This window comes from Pleurodeles waltl, chromosome 11 (assembly GCF_031143425.1).
Source record: "Pleurodeles waltl isolate 20211129_DDA chromosome 11, aPleWal1.hap1.20221129, whole genome shotgun sequence".
NCBI lineage: Eukaryota > Metazoa > Chordata > Amphibia > Caudata > Salamandridae > Pleurodeles > Pleurodeles waltl.
In genome coordinates, this window is record NC_090450.1 from 26052699 (window position 1) to 26065731 (window position 13033).

Genomic DNA, 13033 nt, shown 5'->3' on the forward strand with positions numbered 1-13033 from the left:
CCATTTTGAAGCTTTGTAAGCAGTGCCCCTTGTAGTGTCAAATCATACTCAATTTACTGACGTTCATTAATGAAACTAAATATGAATGTGTCCTACTTATACCTTGTGCATTCTTGCTAGCCTGAGAATTCTCACCGGAGAAAAAAAAAAACAATACGAATGCTTTGAAGTCCAAGAGACTTTCTTCAGGTGAGACCATGAAGTACTGACTATCTCTACTCTTTCTCTCCCATCCCCCTTCCCCTCTAGTATTTAGTTCTGCTCTTAGTTTTTCACTGTGTACTAGCCTTCAAATCCAAAGTTATCCTTCAAGACTTCCTTCCATCATTTTCTTACTTCTTGACACATTAAGGTAAAGTACAGTCAGTAAGGTGCTAGACATTCTGTAAGTGTTGCCTGGGGCCATTTGGAATGATGCACTTGTAGTGCGCTTGACTGTTTTGTTCTTTGAGGCGTTCATGAAAATAGATGGTGTGAGATAATGGACTTCTGAATGGTTCTGAATGACTGCCAAAGCACTGATTTAATATTATGGGAGGTTTTCTACCTGTAGTGCTCGGGCGCATGCTTGTCTGTCAGGACTTGCAAGTAGATGGATTGCGACCTTCTCTTGATGCACCAGTTCTAGACAGAAAGAAGAACAACTTTAGGTGAAAGGGATACTTGAAACACACGTCATTCAATTTATCGATTAATCAGGAACCAGATGAGGCAATCTAAAAATATTTTAGGTGGGCAGTTATATATATATAAGATTAATCCGGTATATCACCTTAGATTGAGACCGAGCATAACCTCAGATTGAATCTTTAGATCCTTTTATCATATTTAATTCCCAACCTTCACACAGTCTAGACACCACATACACATCAAATGTATTCCCTAAGAATCTGCATTCCAACCAATATCCATATCTCAGTCTCGTATTCATCCAGTCACAAAAAAATCCAACAAATAATTATTTCTCTTGTTCTCCTTCCCTTTCCACTCACGCCTCTCATTTCCTTTTCCTCCCTCGTGCTCTCAAGTGCTCTAGTTCTTTGTTCCTCGGTCTTACGATTTTCACTGGTCGCCCCTCCTCCTTCTAATTTTCTGCCATCCCATCTCTCTTTTTCTCCCTCACACTCTCAAGTGTTTCCTCTTTCTCTCTATTTCGGCCTTTAATTTCCCGTCTGGTAGACCTGGCATCCTTGGCGTGGTGTTTCCCCCAAATGTTTAGCCTTCAACCCTCCTGTTTTGCTGACATCGTTTTTGCTAGCTGCGGGACTCTGCACACTTTACCACTGCTAACCAGTGCTATAATAATTGTGCTTTCTCTTTAAATCCTGGTAGAACTGAGTTATACCCAATTAGCATGTTTAATTTAACTGTAAGTACCTAGTAGAGTGGCACTACCTGTGCCCAGGGCCTATCAATTAAATTCTACCAATGGGCCTGCAGCACTGATTGTGCCCCCCACTTATGTAGCCCTCAAACATATGTCAGACCTGCCTTTGCAGTCTTTGTGTTTAGTTATAAACTGCCATGTCGAGCTGGCAAAATAAACTTTCCTTTTTAATACACATACCTCACCCCTTGGGTAGGCTATGGACAGGTGAAAGGGCAGGGTGCAGTGTATTTAAAAAGTTGGACCTGTACTTTCAAGTTTTACACGTCCTGGTGGTGAAACCCTTTAAATTCACCTTCAACACTGCAAGCCCTACCGCTTCCATAGAATAAAATTGGAGTTACCTTATGACATTTAATAAGCTGTAACTTCCAACTGGGAACAAAAACAGTTCATGTTCGGTGTATTGGGAATTGTAATGAAAAATCCTCTACGTCGGGTTTTTGGTCACCATTTTGAAAACGCCACTTTTAGAAAATTGGCGTTTTCCTGCCTTAGCCATTTAGCGCCTATAGCTTGCAGTTGGGCTTTATGTATTCCTCCTAGAATATGACACACAATAGAGAGCTTAGGTGTGCCTGGATGGGCCACCACTGGCAGGATGGGAGGGTGGAGCTGGGCACAGGCCTGCTTACACTTGAACAGGCTGTGTCCTGCTTCCAGAAAGGGCTGCATATCCCTGTGTAGTTAGTTCGGGCCAGAGCCGGGGAAGAGGGAGCTGTGTGCTTTTCAAAGGGATACCTCTAGAAGCTTCTCAAACTTCGAAGGAGGCACCTGGTATAAATATTGGTCCTCCGACATTAACTCTTCAGTACACTTCTGGACCTGTGGAGACAATGCCAGGAAGGAGAACTGCTGTGCCGCTGAAAGAACAGCCACTCTGCTGGACGGCTGCTGTGCTGGATTAATGTCTTGCTGGACTGATGCCTGACTGTGCACAAGGGCAACAGGATCTTCATGCTACAGTGATCACCGGCTGCAACGACTGGCCTGCTCTTCTCGCTACAATGATGACGATCCGCGCTGCTTTTCTGCTCCTCCCAGTACATTCTACCGTGAACGGGACTCTTTGCATTGGACTGATAAGGTACATTTTCAGCGTGACTAACCCGGACTCTGTATCTGTCCCCTGCTTCATCGCGGTTGGCTTGAATTTGTGACTGTCTCCGGTCTTGCACGACCAGATAAACGTAAGTGGTGCTTTATGCTTTTGGGTGCTCTTTTCACTTAAATCTTTAAAATTACATCTCTCAGATTCTACTGATTGGATTTTTGTCACTTTGGTCTTGATTTATTTATAAAATTTTGCTCCATGGTATTTTTCTTGTATTGTGGTTTCACTATATGACTGTGTGAAGTGTTGCACAAATAATGTACACATTGCCTCCGAGTTAAGCCTGACTGCTCTGTGCCGAGCTCCCAGAGGGGTGAGCACAGGTTAATTTGGGGTTTGCTTTTGCCCCATCCTGAAAAGGATTGCGTTTGCTGCTTAAGTAGGGTTTCACCCTTCCTCAACTAATAACCCATTTTCTCACACATCTCCTGACACGGAGGGCTAAACTGGTATAGAAGGCTCAACCAGGCCTGATGAAATAGTGTGTGACATCTGCTGACAGGAAGAACATGCCTGGCATGGAAGATTCAACCAGACCTTTGCCCACGAGGTAAGGGGCATGACCTAAAATGTGTTTTTAACTCAAGGTCATGCCCTAGGGACATTCCTGAAACCAGGTCTACCAGCCACAGACGCTGAAGTTGTGCATGAATGACCCATGTAGTGGAATTAGTTGGCATGGACCTGTCCCACTGAATATTAGAGTAGGCTGGCATGGGCAGGGTCAGCTGACCATCTCACTTCCCAGGCATTGTCCTGGTGGGTTGCAGGCTATAGGGCTGCTTATAGAGCTGAGTGGGCTGTCATTTTTCAAATAAAGTCCTCCAGCTCCAGTCAAGTCTAGTCTATGGCGATGTAGGTGGTGCCCCGGGGTGTATGGGTGATAACCTAATCTGCATAATGTATTCACTACTTAGTGCGTCGGTGTAGTGCGCTGGTAGGACATCTCACAGAATGGGAAGGTCCGCTTTCTTTCACTCATCAGCACAATAAAAGGCACCAAACTTCGACCTGCTTCATCCACTGAAAGGAAATGGTCGGCCAATCAAAAGATGCGTACTAGAGACGGGGTGCGAGACACATCATAAAAAGGTTGGGGTTACCTGGGCGAAGGCGATGAAAAAGAGCTGCTCGTGAGTATATTTCAGCCGCGGCAGGGGGCGCTCGGGACCATGCTCCGTCACCCACTTCTGGTAGGCCTGGCAAAGTAATAATAGGCATGTTAAATGCGCGTAGCGCTTACAAAGAATTTCAGCCTCGAAGCACTGTAAATTACATCTAATACTATTTTTTTACACAATGGTACGCCTTTTTACAATTTAATTTAGAAGAGTGAAAGAGCGTGCCTGTGCCCTCCAGAATTAGGACTTGTAAATTACTCCAAGACCTCAGCAGTAGATGGTTTACCCACTGAGCTATCTGTCTAACATTAAAGATGACATGGCGCAGGTGCAACAAGTGACCAACTAGGACTTTTAAAAAATGTGGTCCCTGGCAGCAGAAAGTGAATGTAGGTGTTTCCTAGTTCCTATATGGGGCAGTCTTCCTTTGTTTGCATTTCAGGTTTCTGTTGGAATAAAAGTCTGCAATTCACCTACAGCGTAGTGGCGAGCATTATCTTTAAAACTGAAACAGAAAATTCACTCAAGAGACCACTTTTCCACAAATCTAGGGAAAGAGGTGATGCAAAACTACAAATTACCCATCAAACATACACTATCCAGAATATTCACTTCTGACCATCACCCATTGACTCTTTAAACTCAAATGACTTCCCTGCTTTTGCTATTCCTGCTCGCGCAATGTCATATATCTCTAGGCCAGGAAAGGGCCCTCAGGCGTGCTGCTTTCTGTGGCTAAAATATATCAAACAAAACTACACTAGGCACATACCACAATAGAAGCGAGAGCCCTCACACATCCAGTGGATGTCATGCTTCATCATAGGACCTGCTCCTCGTCAGACTGGCGTGGCAATATCTGACGGGCCCCTCTAGGGGGCTTTTTGCCGGAGATCTTAAACAGTGACGCTTGACATGATAATCTAGGCGTGGGAAATAATCTAAACCTACGTCCTGAGAGGAGCTAAAGAATAAAATTTACTCCAGACTCTCAAACAGCCTAAACTTTATTGGGTAGATGGGGTCAAGGTTCAAAGGTTAAAAAAGAAAAATAGGAGTGAAGTGGAAATAATGTTCCAGCACTCAACCAAAGAAGAAAAGAGGTGGGTGACCAGGGAATTACCCTCAATCAAAACCCTAGGTCAACATGTTTCACGCCTAACCAGTCCCTAAGGATCTAATGGCGTTTCGTTAGGACCAACGAAACAGAAGTCTCCTACTCTTTCACGTTGTTACAAAACGTAATGTCAAAGTGTAAGGAAAAATATCTACTTACTAAGGAGCAAGGCACCTAACAAACTAGATGGGTGGGTGCCATTCTTCAATGGGGATGATGCTCCATGGGATTATGCATTCCGTGGACCGTCATTGTATATTTGGCAAGAAGAGATCCCAGGCCATGAACCGACCCTCTGTTCGCATATCCCCAATAATTTAGTAAGTAGATATTCTCCCTATCCCCGTTTTTGGTTATATAAAATATATAAAACCCTAATCCTGGGTTCAAGCAGTTATAAGAAGGCCTGGCATGACACTACTGAAAGCCAGTAAAAAATGCAATAAATGCTATATATAATTGAAAGTGTGGGTTAAAGCCAGGGCCCCTGGAATTCTGTGAATATGTAGGCGTAACGTTTTCCGCATAATGATGGATATGCTGCATTTGCCACATAATCCATCCTCTGCTGCATAATCTGCAGATTTAAAAAAATATATGTTTCTAGTTTACACCGATCAAAAGTTACAAAAAATGTGGCAATATGTGTTGCTGTGCAGCGGAAGGCCCTTTGCAAAGGTTGACTGGCCATCTTTCTGTTGCTTATTCCTAACACGTGTAAAAGTGACAGAATAACGAGGTAATATTGTCGCAAAACCTGCTGCATAATTTGCCTCTTCTTGCCACATAATTAAGTAAACTGCACATAATTTGGGCCAGCTCTGCCGCATAATTCCAGTGGCCCAAGCCTTTCTCCATGCAATGAACAGAATCTAGACTTCAACCAGGCACTGTACCTGATGGGCTTGAACCATGTTTCCTTGAGAACTTGCATCATCGGACCAGTCATTCGCACAGAAGACATTTTCTAAACTGGCCTGAGACAATAAAGGCTTAGATGCCACAGCCCCGTCAGGGGACTGTGCACTGCATCTGCAGGTATCCACACATGCCTCATGCCTCATCATTTACCCAAGGCACCGGTGCCCCAGTGTGTTGCATCTTGAAAGAAATCAGGACACAACAAGTCATGTTTCCTTGACTTCTATTCTGAGAGCCTCAAAGTCTTTCTGCCACCTTCCTACAAAAAATGTGTGTGTGGCTCGGAAAAGTTGGATAAAAAAATAAAACATTCTTATTCTGTGTTGTTTAGGAGCAAGGGTGGGGTGCTGCTAATGCCCTGTACACGTTGAGTAGGGTGACCAGACATCCTGGATTTGCCCGGACAGTTCTGTTTTTTTCAAGAACTACCCCAAGGTCCCGACGAGAACAAAAAAATGTCCTTGTTTTTTAAAGGGTCGGGTGAGCCACACATTATGGCAGTGTGGGTAGTAGGCCCAGGTTTCCTCCCAGAGGAGGATCTTGGGCTGTTTAAGAAGCCACCTGGTGTGCTGCCTCACCTTTCTCAGAGAGCACAGCAGGATTTAATTGGGGGAGAGGACATCTATCTATCCATCCATCCATCCATGTATCTATCTATCTATTTATCTGTGTGACCTTACATATTTTTAGTGTAGTCCTATTATGACGGTGATCCAGGCCTAACCAAAACAGTCCTTTTTCTATGTCTACAGCCGTCCTGTTTTTAGGTCGAGCATAGCAAGGACGCAAGTGCTGCTTTTCCGTCGTATTGTTATCTATTTGGGCCTTTAACCACGCCCATCGCATGCCCATAACTATTGCTCGTTCATGGGCTTGCCCTTCAAAAATCCTTTGTTATCATTGGTACGTTTGCCTCTCCGTGGGGCGGTTCGGTTACCGCCTTGGACATCGATGCTGTTACATGGCTAATTGCACTTTTGTCGATAAGTTTGACTGTGAGCAAACTTCTTTTTCCTTTTGTGTGCCTCCTTCACGCTCACGGAGTGGTGCTTTGTGAAACTGTTTCACTTTTAATTTGCAATTTATGTGCCAAGAAAAGTCGGGTTAGGAGTTTACAACGCTAATAGCTTTAAGTCCAGCAAATGCGAGACCCATTGCATTGCAAATGCTTGTTTTTATTCTGAATATCTAGCCACCCTAACGTTGAGGGTCTTGCAGTCAAGGGAAGATCAGCAGTCATTGCTGAGAGCTGGTGCTGTGTGGACTAAAGTGTTGCACATGGAGGACGCGGTGCACAGCAGTGGACTAGATGTGAACGATGATTCTCAGCAGGCCGAACTCTTGCATGTATCACAGAACGATGACGGCCATCTGAGACCGCCGGGTATAAATTGCCTCATGGTTGACAGCGTTCTTGCTAGGCAATCGTGATACATTGTTGCTGCAGCCGTGACTTTCTATTTGATCCTGGACCACTTTTACCAGCGTCCAATTGCCTGCTGATGATTGTTTATGTGATGGCATTGAACTCTGTACTTCAAATAATTTTGAACTATGGAAACTGGTTTTGACTCACTATTCACATTTTTTTTTAGGAAAACCAATTTGGAAATGAGCAAATTGTGAACTGTTAGAATTGGGGTTAATAGCCCTGCCAAGTTTCCTATCTCCATGAGTGATGTGAGGCTTCAGTCCTGGTTTTTTTTCTTTGAATTCTGGGACTTGTAGTCTTCTTCAGTCCAATATAAAACAGGACTGGACCAGCACATCACACATGGACCTGGGTAACTTGGAAGCTATGGGCTAATCTACAGATAATAATAGAGTCTGTTGTAAAATTGGGGGGTCCTGAAAAGCTTTATCTTTGAGAGCTCAAGGAGGGGGATTTTAAGCAGAAAGTAAATGCAAAGCAGGATCCCTGAAGAAGGGTCTAATGGCCTCATTCATGCATATCACTGGCAAATCAGAGAGGCTGCATCAGTTCTGTAGGGAATAATGGGTCAAATTCTTAAGCTGGAAACTTGTTAGGGGTGGATTTACAAAACAAATAGATGGAATGTATTTCCCCATTAACTTGAATTGAAGTGGAGGAGTTTCAGGCCCACAAAGGTAAAAACAAGTATTTACCAGTTTGAAAAAGCAGGCATAAATCCTGTGAGTTGGCCTGAATACTGCCACTTAACATGGTCTTTCGAAGTACTTGAATCATACGCTAAAATGATTTAAATTGGTAGCAACTAGTGATGTCATTTTTCATTTTCAGTCTGGCAAAATTGCCTTCTACTAGAACAGATTTCGTTCAGCAAACAGAAGCACATATTGGTTTGCACCTGAGCTTAACTCTTTGGTACAGGCCATTACACATATGCTTTAATCTCCAACAAGGTACAAAATGCAATCAGCGCACACCCCAGCATCCTCCATTCACAAATGATGCATTAAAACCTCCTTGGTCGTTGCATTACACACAGGCAGGGGCGGCTCCTTTGCAATGGTGAAGGAGCGTCGCCCCACTGGCTGAGCCAGCAGCTGAAAAATAGATTTTATTTTTCAGCTGCTGGCTTGGCCAGCAGGTGCAGGGTAGGGCGAGGCTGAGCCATGGGACGGGGCAGAGGGGCAGTGGGGTGCACCTAAGCGTGCATGTTAGTGTGGTCGGCTGTCTTAGGCCGGGCAAACTGACATGCGCACTTAGGTTTCTCCAATCCGACTGTTTTGCACAGCCAGGTTAAAGAAACTGCACAGACTCCCATTTACTGTCTGAGCAGCAGACCAAGCAGTTCAGGCCAATACTGATACTGCTCTCATGCTAGGTATAGCATGAGAGGAGCACCAGGATTGCTTCGGGAGTCTGTGCTGGTGTCCCAGGGTCTGCTGGGACACAAACACCATTGAGGGAAGAGGAGAGAGGCGGCAGCAGCAGCAAAGGTACGTTTAAAAAAAAATATATATATTATTTATTTCTCCCGCCTCCCACCTTGCCTCCACCCACCCCTCCACTTGAGATCTGCGGCGGCTGCCACTGCACACAGAGTGCACACTCTCTCCCTGCGCCCCGTGCATCCTCAACTTGGAGCACTGGTGCAGGCCAGGACAATGGGCCTGTTCTCAGCAAATCAATTGTTAAAAGTGCAGGTGGGAATCGTGCCTACACTGGGAACGCGCACTAGTGAAAGCCAGAGCGGCTGTTTGAAGGCTCCTGCAGGGCTTAATTTGTAAATGAAATAGTGGCGATGCCTAAAGCTCTACTGTGACACGCGGCCGGTGCAACTGAGTGTGCACGCATGGAATTCCAGGACTGAGCATTCCTAAATCCACCTCATTCATCTTTAATTTGCTAACAGGCTTCACTCGCTTTTATTTCACTTCTGTGGGTTCCTGCTTTGTCCCCTTGTGACGGTTTTCATGTCTTTCTCTTCCTCTGTCTGCCCACTTTTTTTTAACCAAGTTCCATCTCTTGCTCTCTGTAAATGCCTAATGCAGCTAAATAAGTCCTGGTGCCCCCTAAAGGCAAACACCGGCTCAATTTAAACACTGGCCTCCTGTCGGGTTTTCAGTGCTTTTGGTGAGCAGGCTTCACTTTTAAAGGGGGGGGGGGGGGGCTGTAGGGATCCCCCTGTAGGTGAGTGCAGTCAGCGACTACATCCACCTGAAGGGTGATTCCTTGGTGGGCTCTAGCACCCACCACAGACCCTTCCAAGAGGTATCCTTGAGTGGGGTGTGTACTTAGTAGACCTGGCTTCTCTGGGGCGCACAGTTAGTGCACCTGCAGACAGCCTGTTGTCCAAAGTCTACATTAAGGTGCGAGTGAAAAGGCAAAGCCTTCCCTCATTTCCACGCGGCCATTTCATTACGCAATTGATGGTACAGCGCCTTGAAATCCTCTGGCACACAAGTAGCGCTACACGGTCCTTATTAAAGATATGGTCGTACACACTTCTAAAGTCACTTCTGCAATAATAAAGTGCTCTGAGCTGCAAAAAAAATGGGTGCAGTCTCTTGTTGCATCCCGGAGTGCAATTTGCATCATACAGTGCCTGAATGGAGCCATTTGCCTAGCATTAAATGTACCAATTCAAAATTCTTATTATTTAGCTTACAGTGATTTACAAAACAATCAAATTAATTATCCACAATAAAAATGAGTCTTATGAACATTTCTATTACAATGCTCATAAATCATACAGTACTTAAAAATAAGCTCTAATACAACCTGAGTTAGTAAAATTAAATATTTATCAAAAACCTTAAAACAATCCTTTCGATAAATTACTCAAGCACTACAACCTGGTATCCCACAATGGACCAGGGTATTATGTATCTAACTCTGAGATCTGCAGTTAAAGTTACGGTTACTCTGCCCCACGCTCAGAAAATGCATCCAATATTATGCCTCATTTTATGTTTGAGTTGTTGTGCAGAAGGTATTTATAATTTACTCCTACCAGTCATGAACCCAGGTTGTCTCGTGATGTTTGCTTGCAGCTGGCAAGGGTTTAGCCTTTGTAGTATTTCTTCTGTTTCTATATTTATAGCAGTGGATGGGAGGCACCATCCTATTTTATCAGACCATTATTTTTTTTATTATTAAATTGATTTTAGTGACCATAGTGTATCTCAGCTATATCATAATTATCAATTTATTGCCCATGGAAAAGCACTTCAGTGTAAATACAGGCAAACTTGCATTGCAGTCAAAACCATTAACAGACAAGTAAACAATTATAACTCAGTTATGAGACCACAATGACTGATGGAAGGTGTGAGTAGAGTGATACGTACAAAATAAGCCAGTTTGAGGCCTCCCATGTCCGCTATATTCTCCCCCAGAGTGAGTCTTCCGTTCACCTGAAGAAGTAGAGGAAACAAAATGACAGAACTTTTAACAGTTCTTCTCACACAAATGAAAGTGAAAAAAAGACTGAGGTAAAGAATTCAGTAGACACATTTCTAACTATGGTGGGGGTGATAGAGCCTGCAAGCAACATGAGAACCAGGTAGCTTTCACTATAGTTTGTGAGGCATGGGGCTCCGTAATAGGAGGAAGAAATGATTGAAGTATACAGCACAAACAAACTTTCCTTAAATGCAAGAGGCCAGTGAATATATCATGAACATGGATTCAGTTAGAGTGTATTGAAGTATACACAATTAAGGATATGGTACCAAACTTAGGAAAACCACAAAATAAAATGATGGACGGAGTGTTGAAACTCTCACTCCCAGTCACAGATCTAGGTTTAATCCATCGTCATTTTGCTTGCTACACCACCCCAGTTTGGACCCAGCCATATGGAAATCAGTCTTGACCCTCCAGGGACCGTGGGACCCTCATGGGACCGTTCCCATGCTCCTCAAGGACCGGAAACAAGCATCCTGGGACTGGTTTCGGGGTATCACCCCTCACCAGCCAGGCTAGCTTGAATCCAGTGGCGAGCAAGTACCCACTTGGGCCACAATTATCAAAACTTTGAGCTGGCACAAAGTCCTCAAAAGTGACACAAACACAACCTGGTGCAAAGTGTTGATTTGTCATTTAAAGTTGACCAAATTAACACTAAGTAGCGCTTTGTGTCCTTTTGTTCTAGTATGCCTCACAGACTCATCTCATGGGTGGTACATGGGAATTCCCATACTACAACCCATGTTTTTTCATGCAAAGCGCTATCTACTAATATTACTAGTCTTGGCTTTGCAGCGGAAAAAAAAAAATTCTCCTTGAGGCAGGCACAAGTGGGGGAATGTATTTTTATTTCCAAACTGTAACCACTTTGCATGTATGCTGCACTGTACAGCAGATATACGAATCGAGAAGTTTTAAAGTTTGTCCAAGCATAGCATTTTGTGCTGGAAAGGTAGGGATCAGTATGGGGCAAAGGTGGATGCGTGGAACAAGGCCACCACCTTGTGCAGGAGTACTTGGGAACAGAGCATCGTCGCCAAAACCTAATAGATATGATGCTGTCCTCCACACCCTCCCACCCAATGCAGCACAGCAACTTTGATACTGAGCTGTGATGCCTGACGCATTAGTAAATCTGCCCCATAGGCTTCATTGAGATGGGCGACGTGGCACTGCAAGTGTTTCTGCGTAAGTGTGCAAGCCTTGAAATGTAGTCCCAAGAGAGCTTCCGTTGAGTGGAGGAGGCTGGGTAATGTAGTTTGGAGTGAGCTTTCATTCACGTGTACGGAACCATGGAAGTGGTATTAAGGACGATTCCTCCTGCGACGTGCTTGAGGAAGGCTCCATTAAAATATTAGTGGTTGATGGGGCAAGAAGAGCGTGTATAGAAGTATATGAGGCTGGTGATATGTGTACAAGAGGACATGCATTGAATTAGTGTGTTAATGAGGCTCTTGGAGAGTTCCATTGGAGTGTATGAGGGAGAGGTTAGAAGAAAGCTGGACTTGAAGTGTATGAGGGTGGTCATGTGCTTACAAGAGGACATGCATTGAATTGAATTAGTGTGTTAATGAGGCTCTTGGAGAGTTCCATTGGAGTGTATGAGGGTGAGGTTAGAAAAGAGCTGGACTTGAAGTGTACGAGGGTGGTCATGTGCTTACAAGAGGACATGCATTGAATTGAATTTGTGTGGTAATGTATTTCTAAAAGAGTTTTCATGGAAGTGTATGAGGGTGGCGATGTGGTTACAAGAGAACTTGCTTTGAAGTGTATGAGTGTGGGGATGTGCTTAGAAGAGAACGTTCATTGAACTGCGTTAGGGTGGTAACCTGGTTCTGAGAGAGACTCCACTGAAGTGTATGAGGGTGGGGATGTGGTTACAAGACAGCTTGCTTTGAGGTGTATGAGGGTATAATGTCCTTATAAAAGAGCTTCCACTGAAAGTCCTGAGGCTAGTGAAGTGGTAAAGAGAAACCTTCTATTGAAAACGGTGCTGATCTCGGAAAAAGAAAAGTATTAAATCTGTGATGTGGTCAAGCCAGTGTTTCCACCGTAGGGTATGCGGGTGATGCTGTGTGATCGAGAGTTTGTTTTGAACAGAAGATTGATGATGTGGCAACAAGAGAGCCTCCAAGAGTGAAGCCAGCAATAGGAAGAACAACAGAATTTGTTGACGTATGTGCGGCATGTGATGGTAATAATCCGCTTCCTCTAACCTATGTGACACTCGTTGCATGATAAAGTTAGACTGACCACTGCAGAGTTTGAAACCAGTGACTTACGGCCTGATTTAGATATTGGCGGATGGGTTACTCTGTCACAACAGTGATGGATATCCCGTCCACCAAAATCTTTTTTTTTTCAAACTTCTTTTTTATTGTACCAAAGGGGTACAGATTCATGACAGCACCTTACACTGCATTTCTTACAATGTCACCCTTTAATAACATTAAACAGAGATAAATCATCTTTC

The 13033-nt window shown here is 44.1% G+C and overlaps 1 protein-coding gene across 1 annotated transcript in view; it reads right to left on the minus strand.

The window, feature by feature from the left end:
• Window positions 1-13033, minus strand: part of ECEL1 (endothelin converting enzyme like 1) — a 251803-nt gene that overhangs the window by 14372 nt on the left and 224398 nt on the right. Inside the window, exons 15-17 of the mRNA XM_069212879.1 lie at window positions 10440-10505; window positions 3605-3700; window positions 548-624 (exon numbers count right to left, since the gene is read on the minus strand). Coding sequence (XP_069068980.1) covers window positions 548-624; window positions 3605-3700; window positions 10440-10505 — 239 coding nt within the window. The remainder of the gene's footprint in view (window positions 1-547; window positions 625-3604; window positions 3701-10439; window positions 10506-13033) is intronic.